This window comes from Rhincodon typus, chromosome 23 (assembly GCF_021869965.1).
Source record: "Rhincodon typus isolate 14 chromosome 23, sRhiTyp1.1, whole genome shotgun sequence".
In the NCBI taxonomy this organism is placed as follows: Eukaryota; Metazoa; Chordata; class Chondrichthyes; order Orectolobiformes; family Rhincodontidae; genus Rhincodon; species Rhincodon typus.
The window spans coordinates 45922806-45946917 of record NC_063354.1 but is presented as its reverse complement, the minus strand read 5'-3'; the positions used below and the strand labels follow the sequence as shown (position 1 = coordinate 45946917).

The 24112-nt window shown below is 43.7% G+C and overlaps 1 protein-coding gene across 2 annotated transcripts in view; it reads left to right on the top strand.

Moving 5' to 3' along the window:
* myo15b (myosin XVB) overlaps nucleotides 1-24112 on the top strand; it is a 179155-nt gene that overhangs the window by 71076 nt on the left and 83967 nt on the right. For both annotated transcript variants that reach the window (XM_048610620.1, XM_048610621.1), the window contains exons 11-18: nucleotides 153-241; nucleotides 1770-1857; nucleotides 2946-2975; nucleotides 6882-7028; nucleotides 13237-13394; nucleotides 15471-15713; nucleotides 21476-21569; nucleotides 23295-23405. In XM_048610620.1, coding sequence (XP_048466577.1) covers nucleotides 153-241; nucleotides 1770-1857; nucleotides 2946-2975; nucleotides 6882-7028; nucleotides 13237-13394; nucleotides 15471-15713; nucleotides 21476-21569; nucleotides 23295-23405 — 960 coding nt within the window. The remainder of the gene's footprint in view (nucleotides 1-152; nucleotides 242-1769; nucleotides 1858-2945; nucleotides 2976-6881; nucleotides 7029-13236; nucleotides 13395-15470; nucleotides 15714-21475; nucleotides 21570-23294; nucleotides 23406-24112) is intronic.

Here is a 24112-nt window from a genome sequence, read left to right as displayed (position 1 = left end):
TTCTGAAGAAAGATCTAGGCCCGAAACGTCAGCCTTCCTGCTCCTCTGATGCTGCTTGGCCGGCTGTGTTCATCCAGCTCTACACCTTGTTATCTCTTTGTTAACAGTGAGTTGTGGCCCCTCTTTCAATCCTGTTACTGTTCCCATCACAGACTCTGCACCGAAATCAGAGACCTCTCGATGCAGCTTCGAAAACTACCTGGACAATCTGTTTGACCCCGTGTTATCACATGGGGCAGGGGTGAGTATATAATACCAGGTGACCAGATGGATTGAGACTGCACAAATAGCTGGGATAGAATGATGGGCAGAATGAGGCTGAATGTGAGTGGACGGGGTGGGTGTGGGTGGGCGGGGTGAGTGTGAGTGTGAGTGGGATAAGTTTGAGAGGGGTGACTATGAATGGGCAGAGTGGTTGGGGTGAGTGAGAGTGGGCAGGGTGGGTGTGAGAGTGGTGAGTGTGAGTGAATAGTGGGTGGGCAGGGTGACTGTGAGAGGGATGAGTGTGAACGGGCAGTGAGTGGACGGGGTGAGTGTGTGTTCAGCTGAACCAAATCAGCCCTTCTACCTCTAGATTTGCAACATGGTAAAATTAAAACCATCAAAGGCCCATAAAATTGACCCTGATAGTTCCTAACTAGACTTTTTGAATAACCAGTCCCAGACTCTGCAAGTAATCAATTCCAGACACTGGTTTGTCACTTAAAGAAAAGACTTCACATTTTTCACAATATAGTAGCTTTAGCAGAGTAAAATTAAACAACAAAGTAATCTAATTGGTCCATATTATAAACCCAAAAATCTTTTGCTTTTAGCCCCATTCACACAAAAGACAGGCAAACAAACACTTTTAAGAGATAAATAGAAGAAAATACTTAAATTGTCCAGATTATTTAAGTGGCTTTCACGATGTGTCATTCTACAGGCAAAGTTGATGGTTTGTTGGTTGATTTTCTGAAGATGTTGATCAGAGTCTCCTTTTCAGTTCACTCAGATAAAGGCAGTAATACTTATAGCTCAATTTTCTATTCTCTGAGCTTCCAAGAGCTGCTCATGGAAGGTTAGGCAGGGAGCTCTCAAATCTTCATGCTGTAGCATCAACAGCCAGCTTCCATGTTGATAGAAATAACAGTCCAAATCCCAATTCAAACTCTGACCACTCCCTAACGTACTGATCATCTCCTCCACAAGGTGCAAGTTACCAGCCAACATCTGCCATTTTTCTGAGAATAAGGTCTTTTCTAGTATTACTAGAAACAATTCCCAGGTACTGACCTTGTTAATAGCCAACTCCTGCTTCCTGTTTATACTTAATGGTCTTCCCCAATGATGAAACATCTGCAGAACCTGATGACCAGGAACCAACCTACAATTGAATTCCAGGCCTAGCCTCATGGATAAACACAAGCTTGTTTGGTCTGTTTTCCTTTTAACGCAAACTGTTATCCATAGTACAAAAGTTATCTTTAGCTGACAGTTCCCAGTTCACAGCTCCAAATCAAAATTGATTAAAAAACTAAAATTATGAAAAATCAGCGAGGTATGTAACGTGAGTATGAGTGGTAGAGTGGACTGGGTGAGTGTGAAGGTAGAGTGGGCAATGTGAGTGTGTGTGAGTTAAGGGTGCCTGTGTGCTGGGTCATTGATTGGTGTCGGAGCGATTGAGTGGAGTGAGGTGAGGGGATGAAGTTGCAGTGTATAGTTATGATTGTGTCACTGAGTGTCCGAGCTGTCAGGGAATGATGGGTGTTTTCTGACATACTTTGCAGGAAATGGAGCGATCCAGGGATTTAAACAGGCGGATGAAAGGAGGTGGAGGAATCGGCCCCTCACAGGCTGGAGCATATATGATGACAGGTTAGTGGACGAGAGAACAGAACGTCTGTGTTTCAGCAAGTGTTGCTGTGAGGAGTGTGGGACAATGTTGGGTTGTGATAGTAACAGTGACGTGAGGTGTCTGGGATATTTAAATGAGTTTTTGCATATTCGACATGCATGATTTGAGCTGGGGGATATGGAGGGAGAAGAGTGTAGGTTAAGAGATCCAAGGTGGGGGTGCAAGTGTGAGGTGAGGGATACGATGGGAGGTGAATGTGACGCAGGGGTTGCGGATGGAGGGGAGTGTGACATGGGAAATTTTGAAGACGGTGAGGGTGAGGTGAGGGATTCAAAGGGAGATGAGTGTGAGGAGAGATATGGAGGGGAATGTGTGATGGGGATCTGGAGGGAGATGAGTGAGACATGGGAGATTCAGACGGAGGTGAGTGTAGGTTGGGGGTAACAGAGGGAGGCGAGTGTGAGGTGGGGGATAGGGAAGGAGGTGAGTGAAAGGTGGGAGTTGGGATAGAGGGGAGTGTGAGGCAGGATTAAGAATGCGAGGTAGAAGGTGAGTGTGAGTCCAGAGGCTTATGCAAGATAGGAGGTGAGTATGAGGAGGCAGATGAGTGTGAAATGGGAGGGGGTGTGAAGCAGAAACATGTGACGTGGAGGCAGCTGTAAGGTGGGTATGAGGAGGGATTTGAGTGTGAGGTGGCGGTGAGTGTGAGGTGGCGGTGAGTGTGAGGAGGCGGTGAGTGTGAGGAGGCGGTGAGTGTGAGGTGAGGGTGAGGCGGTGGTGAGTGTGACGCGGTGGTGAGTGTGAAGTGAGGGTGAGGGAGAGGTGGCAGTGAGTGTGAGGTGGCGGTGAGTGTGAGGTGGGGGTGAGGGAAAGGTGGCAGTGAGTGTGAGGTGGCGGTGAGTGTGAGGAGGGGGTGAGTGTGAAGTGAGGGTGAGGGAGAGGTGGCAGTGAGTGTGAGGTGGCGGTGAGTGTGAGGTGGGGGTGAGTGTGAGGTGGGGGTGAGCGTGGATGTGGATGTGAATGCGAAGAATGAGCTGTGTGGTTTAAATGCTGTCTGTGACCTGTTCCGTCTCCGGTTGAGATAAAGTCTGTTTTACTTCATGCACAGGTATGCCAATGGTTCCCAACTATTCAATGGGTATGTAATTTCTGACATTTACTCTTTAGTCTGTGTGAAGTCTCTGCATTTAAGTCGTTATGCTTTAATCAGTATACTCTCCACACCATTGGAGTGCAGCTTTGTTTTCCCTGGAAACCGAATTAAAACTAGAATTAGGTTTATTGTCACGTGTACTCAGGTACAGAAGTACAAGAGAACATAAGAACATAAGAACATAATAAGAACATAAGAACTAGGAGCAGGAGTAGGCCATCTGGCCCCTCGAGCCTGCACTGCCATTTAATAAGATCATGGCTGAGAACAATGAAAGGTTTACAATGTCACCCGCTCAGCACCGAGATAGAAATCTTAGAATCTAAATAGAGAAATAAACAAAAACATGACCACAACAAAATGTGAAAAATAGGATAACTTCCATTTACATAGCATCTTTATGGAGTAAAATATCCCCAGGACCTTCATAAATTAACAGAGAAACAAAGGATAGAAGACAAAATGCTTTATCAAAGACAACAAGGTGCAGAGCTGGATGAACACAGCAGGCCAAGCAACATCATAGGAGCAGGAAGGCTGACGTTTTGGGCCCAGACCCTTCATCAGAAATCGGGGAGGGGAAGAGGGTTCTGAAATAAATAGGGAGAGAGGGGGAGGGGGATAGAAGATGGATAGAAGAGAATATAAGTGGAGAGGAAACAGACAGGTCGTAGAGGCAGGGATGGAGCCAGTAAAGGTGAGTGTAGGTGGGGAGTTAGGGAGGGGATAGGTCAGTCCAGGGAGGATGGACAGGTCAAGGGGGCAGGATGAGGTTAGTAGGTAGGAGATGGGGGTGCGGCTTGAGGTGGGAGGAGGGGATAGGTGGGAGGAAGAACAGGTTAGGGAGGCGGGGACGAGCTGGGCTGGTTTTGGGATGCGGTAGGGGGAGGGGAGATTTTGAAGCTTGTGAAATCCACATTGATACCATTGGGCTGCAGGGTTCCCAAGCGGAATATGAGTTGCTGTTCCTGCAATCTTCGGGTGGCATCGTTGTGGCACTGCAGGAGGCCCAGGATGGACATGTCATCTGAGGAATGGGAGGTGGAGTTGAAATGGTTTGCGACTGGGAGGTGCAGTTGTTTATTGCGAACCAAGCGTAGGTGTTCTGCAAAGCGGTCCCCAAGCCTCCGCTTGGTTTCCCCGATGTAGAGGAGGCCACAACGGGTACAGCGGATGCAGTATACCACATTGGCAGATGTGCAGGTGAACATCTGCTTGATGTGGAAAGTCTTCTTGGGGCCTGGGATGGGGGTGAGGGAGGAGGTATGGGGGCAGATGTAGCACTTCCTGCAGTTGCAGGGAAAAGTGCCGGGTGCAGTGGGGCTGGAGGGGAGTGTGGAACGGACAAGGGAGTCACGGAGAGAGTGGTCCCTCCGGAAAGCAGATAAGGGTGGGGAGGGAAAAATGTCTTTGGTGGTGGGGTCGGATTGCAGATGGCGGAAGTGTCGGAGGATTATGCGTTGGATCCGGAGATTGGTGGGGTGGTACATGAGGACGAGAGGGATTCTTTTTTGGTTGTTATTGCGTGGACGGGGTGTGAGGGATGAGTTGCGAGAAATGTGGGAGACACGGTTGAGGGCGTTCTCAACCACTGAGGGGGGGAAGTTGCGGTCCTTGAAAAACGAGGACATCTGAGATGTACGGGAGTGGAATGCCTCATCCTGGGAGCAGATGCGGCGGAGGTGAAGGAATTGGTAATAGGGGATGGCATTTTTGCAGGAAGGTGGGTGGGAGAAGGTGTATTCTAGGTAGCTGTGGGAGTCGGTGGGCTTGAAATGGATATCGGTTTCTAGGTAGTTGCCCGAGATGGAGACAGAGAGGTCCAGGAAGGAGAGAGAGGTGTTAGAGATGGTCCAGGTGAACTTAAGGTTGGGGTGGAAGGTGTTGGTGAAGTGGATGAACTGTTCGAGCTCCTCGTGGGAGCATGAGGCGGCGCCGATATAGTCATCAATGTAACGGAGGAAGAGGTGGGGTTTAGGGCCAGTCCTCACGTACCACCCCACCAACCTCTTTCTCCTGACCACCAAACATGTGAAAGTGCTGTACGGAGAATGAGATACTGCTGATGTGCAGTCAATGTTGTAATATAAGAAAAAAGACAGCTAATTTGCACACAGTCCACACTCAGCAACATTATAATGAACAGAGTTTGTGATGTTGATTGAGGGATAAATGTTGAGTTGAACTCCAGCTCAGGACATATGCTTTTCTTAGCCATGGAATCTTCACATTCACCTGAGCAAGCACATGGACCCACAGTTTAACATCTCATGCAAACAATGACACATCCAACAGTGCAGCACTCCTTCAGAGTTTCACTAAAGTCTTCATATAAACTTTTGTGTTTGAGCTCTGATGTGGGACTTGAACCTAGAAAGTTTGGAGTCAGGGTTAGAATTGCTACCAGTGAAGCCACAGTAGTCAGTGGATCACCACAAACTTTTAATATTGCAATGCTGAATTGTCCAAATATCCTGCATAATACCTCATCATTAACACCTTTGTAATTGCCTTCACCCGTGGTTAGCATCATTCACCTCATAGAGGTATTTGTGGGAAATGTGAATGGTGTAAGCAGTCTAGTACAAGCACTCTCACACCCAGAAATGTACCAGGGATAAACATACAAATTGGAAGTTTGCATTTTGAGCAGTTCAAGTACAATTGGAAAGTAAACCCTTCAGCAATGAGCCATTGGAAACATCAGTTATGTTTCAACAATTCAGTATCCTTAATGCTGCAACAGCATTAATACTGGCCTAAGATGTTAAATATTGTGCAAAATGTAGTGGTCAATTCAGAATACTGATTCAATAGAATACTTGCAGTCTAAATACACATGATGTCATGAATTCACATAACTGCTCATTCATTATGGCATAGGAGGAGGCCACTCAGTCCATCAAATCTCACTGTACACGTTGCTGCACTGTGCTTCAAGCATCACGCAACTGGTTATTATAGAAGGATTATTCTCTTCATTTCAGTTGCACGAGTATCAGATGATCATCAGTCCATCCATTTGGACTCAAACATTACAGTATGAGAGCCAGGGCCCGGGATAGGGGTACACGAGGGCTCAGTAACCAATACTCTCGGGGATTACTGTGTTTGGGCTGGGGTGAAGCCAGAGGGCCTGGGCCAGAAGCAGCACCATAACCTGTCATTTCTGTCCTTGCCCCTGGCTAAAGCCAGCTTATATGTACAGACTGCTAGTCCTATGCCTGTTCCCTTAAAACCTCAAAACACAGGAGACCATTCACTCCATCACATTTGTACTGGGTGTGTGGAAGTGTCCAATTAGACCCCTCCATTGTAATTCCCCAATGCCCTGTAATTTCTTTTTGAATATTCATCCAATTCACTTTTAAAGTTATTACTGAAAATGCTCAAATATGTTTTCAGTGCTAAAGGAGACTGAAGGAATAAGAAAGTGAAATTACTTATTTAAATCTCTGCATAATGTGTTACTCATATTAAGAGGTCGATTAGTTTTGGTTCAGCTTCAGATCAGAAGGAACTGACACGAGTACCTCAACTGGGTCTTTAATTACAGTGTGATTCCAACAGCAAAATTGACTCAGAAACAGAAATTGCTGGAGAAGTTTAGTACATCTGGTAGAATCTTTAGAGAGAAAAACAGAGTAATGTGTCAATGGTCCTTCCTTAGAGTTACTCCAGCAATTTCTGGTTTTTTTTCAGATTTCCGGTATCCACAGTTCTTTGTTTCGGTTCTAGCATGCTTGACTTGCTGCCAGTATGTGCAGCACATGATTTACAGAATCTGTCTGGCAAAGACACATTTCTGTTGTAGGGTGTGAGGATGCAGAATGTTGCAAGAATGTGGAAGATTGGGTGGATAGCTAATCATTTTCTTTCTTTCTTGTTCAGGTGTTCCAGCAATGTCACAGATGCCCACTGTACCAACCTATCAGACCATGCCTTTAATGCCAGCAATGCAGTCAATGCCTATAATGCAACAAATGCCTCCAGTGCAACCTGTTCCTATGATGCAACCAATGGCATCACCAATGCCAGGTAACTGTGTCATAAAAATACCATTCTTCCTTTCCCTCCCTCAATCTATTCAGTATCTTTGTACTATTGGTATTACCATGGTCAATGCTCCTCTGTATGTTCACTTTATTCCTCTAAAAGTGCAGATACTGTCTTGCTGCTCTTCATGGCTCCACTGGGTTAAAATCAACAAGCCCACGAATTTCATTCTGTGACAGCTGTTTCCACAGCACTCCATGTTTGCAATGTTCTCGACAGAATTGAGCTCATGATGTGCAAGAACTTCGCAGCCCACCATATTAGTACAGGGAGAAGACAGCCTCAGCCTTAAGGTGGTTGTTACTCTCTTTACATATGTAAATATTAAGCATTTTGCTTGTTTGAGGCTTCATGTGCAAAGCGCGAAGCCTTGGACCCATGTGACACTGTCCTGTCTGCATTCAAATCTGTTCCACGTGTGATTGAACTGGCACTTTTAACAGCGTTATCATTAAATGGTTAAAAAATGCGTATCCCAAACATGAACCCGTGCTGAGCAATTCCATTTTTGGGTGTACATTAAAATTACGGGGCACAGATTGTATCTTTCTAATTGCTGTCTCCATCCCAGTTGCTTGATGGACCTTCCTCTTCTCAATTGTCTTGATCACCATGCTCCCCTCTTTGTATTCATCTCTTACCCCTCAATCACTTTCTCTTCAAACACTATCACTGAGACAGCATTCCCAAATTTACTCACTTCACTCATCGATCAGCCTGGGGACATCCTACTGTCTGCAGTCTGCTGCTGTGATACTAAAAAGCAAAGTCCATTAGTGGGTGGGTTGGCATCAATGTGTATTTCTGGGCCACTAACTCCCTATCGCTGAATCTTAAGCTGAAGAACTCTTTATACAAATATGGGAAAGTTCTGGAAGATTTGAAGAATAAAAGCTTTCATCCTAACTTTTAATTAGGGGATTATAGAAGAGGAGGAACGTCTTAACCCTGTTCTGGCATTCAATGAGATTGTGGTTGATCTGTGACTCTTTATACCCACTTTTGCCCCATAGCCCTTATTACCTTTGGTGAACAAAAATCTACCAAACCCAAATTTAAAGGTTACAATGGATCAAGTATTATTTGTTCTTTGTGGAAGACAGTTCCAAATTTCCTGGGATCTCACTCAGCCACTGGAGAGTCAACGGGAGTCTCTTTTAGGGAAGGCCCATTCAATTACTTGTGGCTCATCACCACCTTCTCAAGACCAATTAGGGATGAGCAATATATGCCAGCAATGCCCACATCCCATGGTTGAGTGAAAAGAATTAAATGCTATTCAGATGCTTAATCATACAGTGACAGGTCTTTCCAAGGATCGGGGCCTTTTGGGCAGCTCCATACAAACTTAGTTGTCAGGCTTCCAGTTGGCTTAACAATAGTACTGGCAGCAGGAGGCACTGGATACTTCAAAGGCTATGACAACATTCTGACAATAACACAGAAGACCTGTATCCTAGAAATTACCATGCTCTGGCCAAACTTTTCCAGTACAATTACAACACTGGCATCATTCTGACAATGTTGAAATTGCCCAAGTAGGTTCTGTCCACAAAAAGCAGAACAATTCAACCCAACGAATAACCACACCGTCAGTCTATTCTCGATCATCAGTAAAGTAGTCGGCCTCCAACAGTGTTGTCAAGCAGCATTTGTTTAGCAATAACCTACTCACTGACACTTAGTTTGGGTTCCACCAGGGCCAGCTCCTGACCTCATTACAGCTTTATTTCAAACATGGGAAATGAAGCTGAACTTCAGAGATGAAGTAAGAGTGACTGCCCATGACATCAAGGCCGCATTTGACCAAGAGTAACATCAAAGAAAAAAAAAACAGAAGTTGCTGGAGAAGCTTGGCAGGTCTGGCAGCATCTGTGAAGAAAAAATCAGAGTTTTTGAGAAAGGGTCACCAGACCAGAAACGTTAACTCTGAGTTTGTCTTCACAGATGCTGCCAGATCTGCTGAGCTTTTCCAGAAACTTCTGATTTTGTTCCTGATTTATAGCATCCAGTTTTTTTGGTTTTTATTTAGTAACATCAAGGATTCCTAGCCAAATGAATCAATAAGTATTGGGGCAAAGTCTCGGCTGGTTGGAGTCATACCTGGATAGGAAGAAGGTTCTGGTTGTTGGAGGTCAATCATCTCAGCTCCAGGGCATCTTACAGGAGTTCCTCGTGGTAGTGTCCTATGTCCAACCATCTTCAGCTGCTTCATCTATGACCTTCCCTCCACCATAAGGTCAGAATTGGGATGTTCGCCAATGATTGCACAATGTTCAGCACCATTCCCACTCCTCAGATACTGAAGCAGTCCATGGTCAAATGCAGCAAGACCCCAAATACATTCAGGACAATTGGCAAGTAACATTCACTTCACACAAGTGCCAAGCAACGACCATCTCCACAAGAGAGAATCTACCCATTACTCCTTGATGATCAATGGCATTACCAACACTGAATCCCCCACTATCAACATTCTGGGAGATACTATTGACCAGAAACTGAGCTGGACTCGCTATATAAATGCAGTGGCTACAAGAGCAGGTCAGGAATTTGGAATCCTACAGCACGTAATTCACCTCCTGATTCTCCAAAGCCTGTCCACCAATCAAAAGATGCACAGGTTCAGTGGATTGGCCATGTTAAATTGCCCATATGTCCAGGTTGTGCAGGCTAGGTGGATTAGCAATGGGAAATGCAAAGTAGAGGGTGGGTCTTGGTGGGATGCTGTTTGGAGGGATAGTGTGGACATGATGGGCCAAATGGCCTGCTTCCGCACTGTAGGGATTCTATGATTCTATGATCTACAAGGCACAAGTCTGGACCATGATGGAATACTCTCCACTTGCCTTAATGAGTGCAGCTCCAATAACATTTAAGAAACTTGACACCATCCAGAAAAGAAGCAGCCCCTTGATTGGCACTAAATCCACAAAAAAATCATCTCACCCCCCAACACCAACTCAGTAGCAGCAATGTGTACTATCCACAAGATGTAATGCAGAAATTAATTAAGGCTCCTTAAAGCACCATCCAAACCTACAATCCAGAAGATCTTAGAAACATATCACTGTTGCTTCAGTGTCACTGGGTCAAAGTCCTGGAACTCCCTCCTTTAACAGCATTGTTGGTCTACCTACACCAATGGATTTCAATGTTTTAAGAAGACAGTTCCTCACCCCCTTCTCAAGGGCAACTAGGGTTGGCAATAAAACCTAGCCCAGTCAATGACATCCACACCCCATGAATTAAAAAAAAACCAGTCATTAATAAATGCAATGAATGGTCGAAGCCTCAACTCAGAACCTATAGTAAAGTACAAATCACATCCTATCAATTAGAGAATTTACCCATTATCCTACTTTGTGTCTCCTTCTGAATTGCCAATGTCCTAACCAGGTCAATAATTTGCCTTAAATTCTCTGAGTTTCAACACTAGCTAACTCTCTCTTCAAAGGGACCATTACAAATGCTTTCGGATGTCCATAATAACAACATCCATAGGTATTTCCCTGTCCACTATGGTCACCTCTTCAAAAGTTCAACTCAAAAAATTCTACCCTTTACAAATTCATGCTGGTTTTCTCTGGTCAGCTGAAAATTAAAGTTTTTCCATCTATATATCCTTAATTATAGACTCTAGTGATTAGTTGAATCAGATATTAGGCTGCCTGATCTCTAATTTCCTCTCTTACCTTTCTTATATCGCATGATGACATATAAAATTTCTCAAATTAGAAGAACTTTATCAAATAAAGAGATGTTTGGAAAACTGGAGTCTCGAACATCTATAATGTTCTCACCAATTTTCTTTGAAGGCCTGAGATGAAAACCATATGGTCCTGGGGATTTCTCATTTGTTCTGGTGAATATTTTCTTCAGTACTGTTACTTTGTTTCAACTAATTTTGGTATATCCCATTTCTGACTGAATTATACTTTCTTCCGAATGACTGACACTTTACCCTGTTTCTCCTAACTCACTTTGGCTCTGTATCAGAGTGGCTGGACTTTGGAAATAAGCAGTTACAGTCACCATTTCTCTGTTAGTTTTACTCTGCACCATTGTGACCCATGATTCTTCCTGGTGTGTGCAGCCAATTATTTCTACTGAATCCTGAATTTACTACTTGAAGAAGGATGGTGGTGTTGTTCTATCTTGAATTCTCTACACATTGATCTTATCCATTTGACCCTGTCTGTATCTTCTACTTTCAATTTCTTTTTTTTTGCTCGGGTTTAATCTCTCACTTAGTTCTGCTCTCACCTGTTCATGTTTTCCTAATTCCTGTCTCGGATTTGGCCAACTTCCACTCACTCAGTCCTCCGACAATCCTCCAATTTTTAAAACTAAATTTTTCATTTTACTTAAGTGACTGGCTGATTTATGACAATTTTGGTTTTACTTCTTTCAGCTTTGGTGCTATGAATGCTATTTCAGTGTTCACCTAGATATCTTAATTTAAATACGGTGTTTATGAAGGATGGAGTCAATTCAATTCAAGACAGCTAGAATACAAGAGCAGAGATGAGCTGAGGCTGTATAAGGCTCTCTGGTCAGACCGCATTTGGGACATTGTGAGTCGTTTTGGGCCCCGTATCCAAGGAAGGATGTGCTGGTCTTGGAGAGGGTCCAGAGGAAGTTCACAAAAATGATCCTGGGGATGAAGGCTTGTCATATAAGGAGCAGTTGAGCACTCTGGGTTTGTACTCAATGAAGTTTAGAAGGATGAGGGGGAATCTCATTGGAATTTACAGAGTACTGAGACCCCTAGATAGAGTGGACATGGAGAAGATGTTTCCAATAAAAGGAGAGACTAGAACCCTAACGCACAACCTCAGAATGAAGGGATGACCCTTTAGAACTGGGATGAGGAGGGATTTCTTCTGCCAGAGGGTGGAGACCAAGTGATTGAATGAATTTTATACACAGACGGATAGATTCTCGATTAGAATGGAGATCATAAGTTATGTGGAGAAGGTAGGAGAATGGCTTTGAAAAATATACCAGCCATGATCAAATGGTGAAGTAGACTCGATGGGCCAAAAGGCCTAATTCTGCTTCTGTATCTTATGCTCTTATGATGCGGATTCAGATCTGGGGCAGCCACAGTGATGGGCACGTGCTGAGGCCGGCTGATTGGAAGACCCATTCTCTAGCACTTTGTACTGGTTGTTTTGTTAAAGTTGGGTCCTCTAACCCTCACCTCTCACAACCCCTCAGGCCCCATTCACTCTGCATGCCAAATATTCCAGCTCATGAAGACCCAGTATCCAATCTATGCCCCCACACACTCTCAATGCCAACTTAGTGCCATACCAGCCGCACCCAAACACCACCCTTTGACCTTACTGCCTTTAATACCAATTCACCCAGTATCCATCACAAACAAACCTCAGGAGCCATGCTGAGATGGTATTAAGCTCTAAACCTTTGAAGAGTTCATTGTATAACAATGACACCCATTACAATAAGAGAAGTCCTTCAATACATTTCAATCCCCTCTCATACTTAATCCTATATGAAAACAAACATTTGTATTCATCATATTGAGGGTGGCTAATCTTTTAATAACATCTTCGAGTTGTCAGTCAAATTGTGAATTTACCACATCCCTTTGTGATGATAGGTTATGGAAGTATAATAACAGCCAGTGCTATAATGATGGGACTCTGGGTTACGTCAAGACGCAGCGATTGAAACTGCTAGACACTTTGTTTTCAAATCTCATTGGCAGGCAATTTTTCATTTTTGTCTAAAGTGTTGTGACAGTTCTACAGAGCCTATCTATCTTTCAAGAACATTTAGCACCAAATACCACACTCAGAGTTGAGACCCATGCTTCAGTGAAAATGGGGTCTTTTTGAACTGAGCTTTAAGTTCAAATGGCCTTGCTGAGTTTGGATTTCACACATGTGGGATCATATCCTGCCCTGTTTGTTCCCCCTCCCAATGAAAATGGATTCAGATGCTCAGAGTGTCCACAACACCACAAAAATTCTAACAGATTTTTAGAACTGATCGCTGCAGATCAGTCATTATTTTAATGGGAGTGCAGATTTTTGAGACTAAAAGGATTCCTCTTATTGTCCTAAGTTATGTTCTGGTAATTGTGTGTTACACGGTACTTGTCCATGTTTTACTCGTTCCTGTGAATTGTTCATCTCTGATTATGACCCTCTCTTTGCAGCAATGATGATGCCACAGAGCAGTGTACCTCAGATGACACCTATGCACCAGACTTCCCAGTATGCACCATCTCAATTGCGCCAACCTGAAAGACAAATTGACTCATCCCAACTAGCAGCTCAACAGCAGACATTCATCAACCAGCAGGCACTCTTACTGGTGAGTGTAGAGGTCAAACTCTTGACAGTTGTTTACTGTAAAATATGTTGGATCAATTAACAACCAAATCAAGGAATGCGTGGAGATGAAACTGTTATACAGACTGATAGATCAATACACAGTAAATCTATTTGACGAAAAAGTTACATTGCTTCCCTTGTTATTGTGAGTAAAGGTAGTCCACAGTATAGTGCTGAGCCATTCAAATATGTCCAAGACTAATAGCATCTGAAACCAGATACAGGAGCAAGAATAAACCATATAGCTTCTGAGGTTTGCTTCACCATTCAATATACAGCAAACTTTGTTTTAACTGGCACTCTTGATAAACTGGAAAAAATTCTACGCTTCAAATACCATGATCAACAATGATGTCTGAGTATTTATGCTGTGAAGTATAATAGTGATGTGTATACCCCCTGCATTATGTTTCTATTACTGTGTGTGGTTTTACATTGACTTTAGAAGGTGTTTTGATGTTTTTACATAGATTTTCTGAGGAATGTTGATGTCTCGAAGCTTCACTTGGTCACAGTTTACTGCGGTTATGTATACCTCTTGATTATCTAGAATATTTGATCAGCTGGCACAGCCCTGGTCCCATACATGCCGGTTAATAAAAAAGTTTGTTGTAATAATGGGTCAATTGCGCTTTCCTACTGTATTCCCATGTCCCTTAATTCTCCATGCTGTCCATTATATGCAACGCTGTATACGATCTTGTGATAATTTTGATTATCTCTATTCGTTCTCCCCTTTACATAGAGTCTAGAGATCTTCAAGCCCAGAAAAGGGCCCTTTGGCCCATCATGTCACACTATCAAATACAATCACCTAACCATTCTGATCCCATTTTCTAGCCTTGTATGCCTTGGCATCTCGGGACCATATCTAAATACTTCTTCAATGTGATGAGGGTTTCTGCCTTGACTGCCCTTAAAGGCAGTGAGTTCCAGATTCCCATCACCCTCTAAATAAAAATGAATAATGCTGGGAATAATCAGTGGATCAGACAGCATCACGGAGAGAGAAACAGAATTAACTTTCTCGGTTAATAACTTTTCATCATAACCCTTCAAGAAGAAATTTCGGTTCAAAGCGGAGCTTGAAAAGGGATTTGAACTCACGCCCAACAGGTTAAATGCCTTTTACACTCCTGAAGAAACAATCTGCAGTTCCATCCCCAACCTGCACTGAGGTGCTGTGGTCAGCCAGGACCCCATAAAGGCCTAGAATTGGCACTTTGAGATGGAAAGGGAAGCATCAGTCAGGATAGTAAGAACTGCAGATGCTGGAGTCAGAGATAACGCAGCGTGGAGCTGGAGAAACACATCAGGCCAGACAGCATCAGAGGAGCGGGAAAGTTGATGTTTCGGGTCCAGACTCTTCTTCAGAAATCCCTCTGGTTGTGCCAATGCAGACAATTTCTCCTTATTTAGTCAATCAATATCTATTATAATTTTGACCATTGAGCAGCACAATGGCTCAGGGGTGAGCACTGCTGCTACACAGCGCGAGGAACCCGGGATCAATTCTAGCCTGGGGTGACTGTCTGAGTGGAGTTTGCACATTCTCCCCGTGTCTGCGTGGGTTCCCTCCGGGTGCTCCAGTTTCCTCCCACAGTCCAAAGATGTGTGGGTTAGGTGGATTGGTAATGGGAAGTGCAGGGTTACGAGGGGTGGTTCTGGGTGGGATGCCCTTTGGACGGTCAGTGAGGGCTTGATTGGCCAAATAGCCTGCTTCCACACTGTAGGTACTCTGTGTCTATAAAATCTCACCTTAGTCATGTTTGAGCCTTGATCACACCAACTCATCCATTCAATGTCTTCCATCCCCAATCTTCACAAATTCCACCTTGCGTAAGACTCAGCTGCTGATCTCTTATTTTATGCAGTCCCATGTCCCTATTACCTTTATCTTTACGAACTTTTGCAGCATCTCAGTCCACAAGACGAGATCTTCATTGTAGAAAGTAAAAGTCAGTTTTGTACAGCACTCACCTGCTTTGGAGTTATTTGCCTGTTGTGCCTTGTGTTACGTAGCATCAATCTGATATGAAATGTTTTCTTTCCCCAGGCCCAGCAGATGACTATTCAGGCCATGTCAATAAGTCAGCAACAACAGCAGGAACGACAGCAGAAGAAACAACGAGAGGAGCAGCCTGTCGCCGAGACTCCAAAGGCCCCAAGACCACCAAAAACCAACACTAAGCCCATCATACCTACTCCAGCTCAACAACCAAAGAAGACCAGTGTGAAGACTGAACCTTTTGTTAAAAAGGATCTCCCTAAAGAGAAAGAAGTACCTCCTCAGGACACGGTATTTATTTTTATCATGATATTTTTCCTACCCTTTTATCGGAAGAAGCAAGACAGCTAGGTTTGAACTTCAACTTGACGCACTCTTTCACTTGAGGATAAAGATAACAAGAAATGAATTATTCCTTGACCTTGAGGAATATATCAACTGAGCTATGCATGGCCTCGGCTTCTCTTCCACCATTTGCTAAATGAGTAGGAGAGTCAATTGTCTTAATTTCTGTCAAGGAGGTCTTAACATTAATGGGTCGTGTTAGTGTATTAGTGAGATACACCATACTATTAATATGCTTACCTGTATAAATGGAGCTTTTTTTTAATTCGTGAGATGTGGGCATCGTCTGCTGGAAAGTATTGATTGCCCATCTCTGAAAGTGTTCACAGTCAGGTTAGCTTTCATTCTAGATTTTTGTTGAATTCAAATTTTACCATCTGGTATGGTAGGATTTGAACTTTAGTCCTCAAAGCTTAGTCCTCCAAGGGTCTGAATTACTAGCCCAGTGACATTACCACCTCCCTTTAAATTTCTGGCATTCAGATTAACAGTGAGTTTAAGGCATTGTTTTAGCAAATTATCAGTGTGAAGATGGAGGGCCTGGCTACCTCTGGGGTGTCCTGAGAGGAGACTACTGAGAGGCTGTGTGTGGTAATTCATCTGATTGGGTGTCTCCTGCCGTTGCCCTGTCTCTTTGTGAATAAGGGGAATATGGAGTGTACATCAGGTTCCCAATCCTGCAGGCTTCTATTCCAACTCTCCTTGGTGTGTTGGGCTTACTCTGGATATCAATAACCCAAAGCCATTCTGATAATAGATTACAGCCAGTGTTCTTTATTAAGGCAAAGTATATTACAAAATACTCCAAAAATCTTACCCATGCAATGCTTACAATCACAAGTGACCCCATTTATTTAGACCTGTCCAAGAATCAGTCTAGAGGAGGTGATCAGCCTGCTGCATTTCCACCTCCAGCTGCTGATCAGATAAGCCTCCCCAGCTAGCTACTACACTCTGAGGCAAACTTTCTCCTAAACTCTTTTTCCAAACAGACTGTCTGTGTTCAAACTCTGACACTGACTAGTTTCCTGTAAGTGATCAACTACTTTGATTAGTTGCCCGTTAAGACTTGTTTGTGTCTTCCTGGAAAGAGGCTTATCCCTAGTCTTAATGAACTTGAAACTCAACCAGCTTGCTCAGCAGTTGTCACCTTTGTTATCTAATCAACCTGTATGATAGTTACACAGCACAATTTGAGAACCAAACACTGATTTAGCTGATACATTGTCCACATTATCACATCTGATTCACTGTATCTGGTTTTAAACAAGAGGTGCTGTAAGACAATCCAGTTCATTTCGCCTGAATTGTAACACTTACATAAACACACACATTCCTCCAGAAAAACACAGAAACATATTAAAACTAGAGATCTTTATAATCATTAGGTCATCATCAGGCTTGATGTGTTTTGTTTTTCTTAGAATCATAGAATCCCTAGAGTTCGGAAAAAGTCCAATTGGCCATTCAAGTTCATACTGATCCTGCATGGAGCATTCCATTCAGACCCAGCCCCAGTCACAGCCCACCCTATCCCTGTAACCCTGCATTTCCCATGGCCAACCCACCTTGCCCACACGTCCCTGGACACTATGGGAAATTTAGCATGGCCAATCCACCTAACATGCACATCTTTGCACTGTGGGAGAAAACCAGAGCTCCTGGAGGAACCCAATGCAGACACAGGGAGAATGTGCAAACTCCACACAGACAGTTGCCCGAGCGTGGAATCAAGCTCAGGTCCCAGGTCCCTGTGAGGCAGAGGTGCTAACCATTGAGCCACCACACCATTCTTCACATTTCATACAAACCCAAAATGTTCCCTCGAGCGTGGTAGGAAGCAACGACAAGCCCAGGGAACCATGGATGACTGGAGATATTCAGGATACGATGAGAAGGAGAAGAGGTGTTTTTAGCAGGTACAAGGGGAACAAATCAGCGGAGACATTAGTGGAGTACAGAAAGTGCAGGGTGGTGCTTAAGAAAGCAAAGAGGGGATATGAGAAAGTTCTGGCTGGTAACAGTAGGGGAAAATCTCAGTGTTGAATCAAGAGAATGAGGATGAAGATATGGAACCTAGGAGGAGAGACTGCAAGGTGCTTGAGCAAATTGATGTAGAGAAGGACAAGGTATTGGAGGTGTTGGACAAATCTTCATGTCCTGATGAATTGAGTTCCAGGCTGCCATGGGAGGCAAGGGAGGAGATTTCAGGGGCACTGACCCAAATTTTTAATTCCTCTCTGGCCAGAGGGGAGGAGCCAGAGGACTGGGAAGCAGCTAATGTGATTCCAATATTTGAGAACAGTTGTAAAAATAAGCCAGAGAACTACAGACCAGCGAGTCTGACATCAGTGGTGGGGAAACTATTGGAGAAAATTCTGAAGGAGAGCAGCTGTCCCCGCCTGGAGAGGCAAGGCTTGATCAAGGATAGTCATCGTGGACAAAAATAGAAATTGCTGGAAAAACTCAGCAGGTCCGGCAGCATCTGTGGAGAGAAATCAGAGTTAATGTTTAGGGTCGAGTGACCCTTCCTCAGAACTGAATAGTCAGCATTCAAGTCACATTGACTGAATGACCGGTTATGCCTAACAAATTTGATTGAATTTTCTGAGGTGACCAGGTATATAGGTGAGGGTAGTGCAGTTTATGTAGTTTATATGGATTTCACAGAAAAGCTTTTGACAAGGTCCCACATAGAAGACTAATCAAGTAGGAAAATGCACATGGAATTCAGGGTAATTTGATAAAGTGAATAGAAAATTGACTCAATTGTCGGAGTTAGAGGGTGATGACGGAAGGCTGCTTTAGTGACTGGAAACTGGTGTCCACAGCGGGCTTGCTGGGTCCCCTATTAATTGTCACTTATATAAATGACATAGATGATTGTATGGGGATTGGATTAGTAAGTCTGTGCTTCAGACAAAGTTAACAGTGAGGTTGAATGTTTTGGGCTACAAGAAGATATAGACAGAATGGTCAAATGAGCAGATAAGTGGCAGATAGAATTTAACCCTGAAAAGTATGAGGTGATACACTTTGGAAGAAGTAATTTGACAAGAAAGTATTCAATGAATGGAACTAGGAAGTTCTGAGAAGCAAAGGGACCTTGGCATGTTTGTCCATTGATCTCTGAAGGTGGAAGATCAAGTTAGTAAGGTGATAAAAAAGGCATTTGGGTCACTTACCATTATCTATCGAGGCATAGCTTACAAAAGCAGTGAGGCCATGTTGGAGTTGTATAGAACTTTGGTGAAACCATAGCTAGAGTACTGTGTACAGTTCTGGTCACCACATTACAGGAAGGATGTGATGGCTCTGGAGGGGATGCAGAGGAGATTCACCAGGATGCTGCCTGGGGTGAAAAATGTAAGTTATGAGGACGCTTGGGTTGTTTTTGTTGGAACAGAGAAGACTGAAGGGTGATTTGATTGAGGTGTACAAGATTATGAAGGATATGGACAGAGTGGAAAAGAGCATCTGCTCCCCTGAGCTTTTTACCAGAGGGTGGTGATGGTCTGGAATGTGCTGCCTGGGAGGCTGGTAGAGGCAGGTTGCCTCACATCCTTTAAAAAGTACCTGGATGAGCACTTGGCATGTCACAACATTGAAGGTTAAGGGCCAAGTGCTGATAAATCAGATTAGGTTGAAGGTCAGGTGTTTCTCTCATGTCAGTGCAGACTTGATGAGACAAATGGCCTCTTCTGCACTGTATGATTCCATCTCAGGAATTTTTAGATTAATATCTACAATTCCCCTGACACCATATCTTCAGTCTTGAGGATCAATGGCTGGGTGATGGAGTGAAGGTGCTGGACCTGGCTGTCCATGGCAGTGCCAACCTGTCCATGGAGGCATGCAGATGGCTGCATGACTTGCTGCACTGCTGTAGCTTGTGTGTAATGAGTGCTGTTGTCTCCCCCATTCTTGTCTGCCATTTCTGCTCCCTCCTGCACATGTGGGTGAAGCCCCTGATTGCTGTTACTTACAGGGTAGTGCCTGAGCCAGCAGTCCTCTGTGTGTCAGTCACCTGGAGCATTCCTTCATAGACCAGATACAGGGCTGCCAGTGTGCTGGCTTCAGTCTCTCATCCTGAGAGGCTAAGGAGATGGTTTCTGGGGGAGCTGGCCATTTCACCAAATAGTGTCAAATATCCTGGCAGTACCTGCAAGACAAAGAGAGAGAAGGTATCACGGCCAGTATTCAGAAGTGGTGGTCAATGAATGACACTGACAGTGGGATTACTATGAGAGTTGCAGTAGGATGAATAGTGGGACTTACTCAGGTGGCAGGACATGGATTTCTCAGCATCCCTGCAGGAGCAGTCCTGGCCTTCTCCTGCAAGGAGCAAGATTCTGTCCTCATAGGAGTTGAAGAGTCAAATATTGGACACCACTCCACCCACCCTTAGTGCCCGATTGTGAGCAGTCTTCTCTCAGAATGGGAGAAAGGGAGGCATTGAGTGAGATGAAAGTGGGTAGCGTGACTGTTAGTGCTGGTGCAGGTGGGGAGAAGATGGTGAGGTATCCTGGACGAGTGGGCAGGTAGTGCAGTTGCTGTGCAACGTTATGATTTGTGAGGTTGGTGGGGGATGGGTCTTGGGAGGTGAGAGAAAGTAAGGGAAGATGTTGATAAGTGGCAGAGCATGAGCCTCATTGGGGACAATAGCCGAAAGAGAGTGAATGTGAGGTATCAGAGAGAAGAATATGGCCCTTACCCTGGCCGAATGAAGAAGTTCATTGATCTTCATACACTGCTGTTGGCCATTCCTTCAGACAGTCAGGATGTCACTGACCCTGGTGGCAACATCAGACCAGGTTACCACGGTCTAGTGGCATGGCCTCCTCTGCTGATCCTCAGGAAAGAGGACTCCTCTCCCTTGCAGCACCTCCTCAACCAGGACTTGTAGACCCCTGTCGGAGAATCAGGGCACCATCTTCCCTTTCTCTGATATGTTCAGACTCCATCTTTAACCAACCAGGGCAGCTTCAGAACACCAGTGTGTGTGGCTGGTTGCACAGTGGTTCTCGAAGGGTGTTAGTCTTTAGACAGCTGAGTTGTTCCAAGAATGATGGATGGTAAGATAGGGATAGAATTGATATGAAAGTTGCCATAGGGAAGAGATAGGTAATTATTGAGATGTGTTTTGTGAGATATAGTGAGAAATCTCACTGAGTCTCACGGCAAGAATCTCTGCAAAAAACTAAACACAACTCACGCTTAAACTAAAAACAAAAATAATATCCAGCCCATTTGTTTTTGATTATCGCAAAGCCCTGTCGGATGTATCAGGTATTAAAAATCCTATGGCATTATATCAAAGAGCTGCAGGGTAGGTTTCCCCATGCCCTGGTTGGCAATGATTCTTCATCTTGTTTCTGTCAAACAGACTTTCTGATCATTATCACATTTCAATGTGTGGGACCTTACGATATCCAAATTCACTTGTGTCTCTGTTTTATGGCAATGACCATACTTTAAAAGATTGTTTTGGCTGTGAAGGATTTGGGATGTCTGAGGAGGTCTACACAGATGCAAATTATTTCATTCTACGGGAGCTCTAAGTCAGAAAATATGGCTTGTAAGAATTACATTTCACAGCTTTAAAATACATTTCTTTGTGCATTTTCTTGTTCATTTTCCTTGCTTCATGTTGTCAAGAGAACAATTGGTTATCTTGCTCTATAATGTCTGATTATTTCTCTCTGTAGGATGTCAAGGCTGAGAGTAATGACATTGCTGATGAGTTAATTATGGAACAAGTTGAATCTTTTCAGCAGAAACGAGATTTCTTCCAGAAGTGGGGTAAGAATTAGAAACAGAAGGAGACAATTCAGCCCATCAAGCTTGTTCCACATTTCAATTAAATCATGGTTTACCTGAATCTTAATCCTCTTTATCCACTTTAGTTCCATAACCCATACCTGACAAAAATCTTGCAATCTCTGTTTTTAGGTTTTCAGTCGAACTCCAGACTCAAATACCCTTTGGGGAGAATGTTTCCAAATTTCCACAAACTGTCATGAGGAAGTGTCCACTGAAATCACCCTTGAATAGCCTAGCCTTTAAATTTTAGGAATCTAACCTCTCGGTCTCGACTCCCCCTGATGCAAGGGAATAGTTTATCTTTACCTGTCATATACAATGTCTGAACCATCTTAAGCAACTTAGTCATGAAACCTCTACATTCAAGTTGGTACACATAGATTAGTCTTTGCAACTTGTCATCATAATGCAATAGTTTTCAACCTGGTATCAGTCTGTTGGAACTGCTGTACACCCTCTCCAAGGCCAATTTACCTATCCTGGAGTCAAAAGCCCAGAACTGAATCCTTACTCCAAATATGGTATAACTAGAACCTTATACAATTGTAGCAAAACTTCCATCCTTTTGGTGTTCCTGGCACATTTGAAAGAAAGGTAATCTGTCAATTTGCCTCTAAGTTAGATTTTGTACCTGACCATTACATTTTGGTGTTTTCTGTACTTCAGTCTCTAAATCTCTCTGCTCCCCCACACTTGTGAACTTCAGCTCATTTAGATCATCTCCTGAATTACCTTAATCTTAATCTCAAAGCAAATGACCTGCAGTAAATTTTATTGACTCACACTGAACTCTGTCTGCCACAGTCGTAGGATCAGTTTGGGTGCAGATACAAAATAACAAAAGAAAGAAGTCATGGGTTGGAGTATTTTTTACATCCCTGATAGCTGTTACACTGCAAACAGAAAGTAAATCAAGAAATATTGGTAGATTTAAACCTGAACATCAGATTCAATCATATTAGGTAACCATTAACTAGGTGTTCGTTTACCATTAGATTCTAGATTTAATTCTAGGTCATCATCCATTCTCAAACTCAGTATGGCTTGTCCTCTTGATAGTTCAAGAACATATACAATTGAACTCACCTATTATGTATTGTTAACCTACTTTCAGCAAAAACAATCACAGCCAATCAGGCTCCTTATAGGTTGAGTTGAAATTGGAATCTTGGTCTTGTAGGAAACTGGAACGCATCTTGCTGGTTTTTGAAATAAGCTAGCTTGGAACCGAAAGAAAGATTAAACCTAACTGCCAGGTCAAAAAGATAAAGCTGCAGTCTGTAAATAGAAATAGAATGGGTTAATTTTACAGATTGGAGCTAGAGAAAAAGGGATTAATCCTCCTTTTGATTGTTAGATGAATAATGAACAGGTTTGCCATGTATTGGCCTGGTTCTTATACAACCCAACAATAATGGAGGTCTTGACTGAAATTGCTGAATCCCCATTTATTAGACCACAACAGATTTAGCTGTGGCGAGGAAACCTTTAGAGGTGAAATCCTAAGGAACCATCACTCCAAAGTCTGCTGTTCCTCCCAAACATAACACATCAAGTCTCATAACTTAACAACTATATCCGTAAATATTGATTTAAGTGGGTCGAAGTCCAGTGATGACTTTCCTTTATTCAAAGCTTTGAGTTTACATGTGTGAATGTTTGCTCCCTGAAGTTCAAAAGTTCCCTTTCTACCCTTCATCACAGGGAAGAAGGATCCTCCGCAGGTAAAACATCCATCCAAGATTTTGCTTCCCAAACCACCAGAAAAGAAGAAGACAGAAGAATCCAGTAATTGTGAGGTGCAGGAACACAAAGGTATCTAAATATGGGAAAAGCTCAGAGAATTCAAAAATATAACACAATATGATTTAAACTTTGGATGTTTTAATTCTCTTATTCAAAAAGCAATCAGATTTCCAAATCATCATGGAATCCGCATTAGCAATTGGTCACTACCAAGTGTGCTTGTCCACCCAGGAAATTCCATGTCACTAGTCATGGGTTATTTTGGTCATTGTGTGGCTGATGAGCCTTATCCTAGAGCCAGATGTCTAACCACACATTTGGCACGTATTTTCGGGAGGTGGAATTGGTCCTTGCCCTTCAGGAATGAAACTGATGGAAAACAGATGTTTCACCTCGTGGAGCTGGAGGAACACAGCAGGCCAGGCAGCATGAGACGAACAGGAAAGCTGACGTTTTGGATTGGGACACTTCTTCAGAAATGGGGGAGGGGGAAGGGAGCTCAGAAATAAATAAAGAGAGGAGGGATGGGACTGGGGAAGGAAGGTGGGATGGTGATAGGTGAGTGCACGTAGGGAGTGGTGGGGATTGGTCAGTGAGGCGGGAGGAGCGGATAGGTGGGAGAGAAGATGGACAGGTTGTGGTCAGGTCAAGGAAGCAGGGATGAGAAGGAGGGTTGGCCATGGGATGAGGCCGGGGGTGGGGAGATTTTGAAACCAACCCCCCCGGCCTCATCCCATTACCAACCCTCCCTATCATCCTTGCCTCCTTGACCTGGC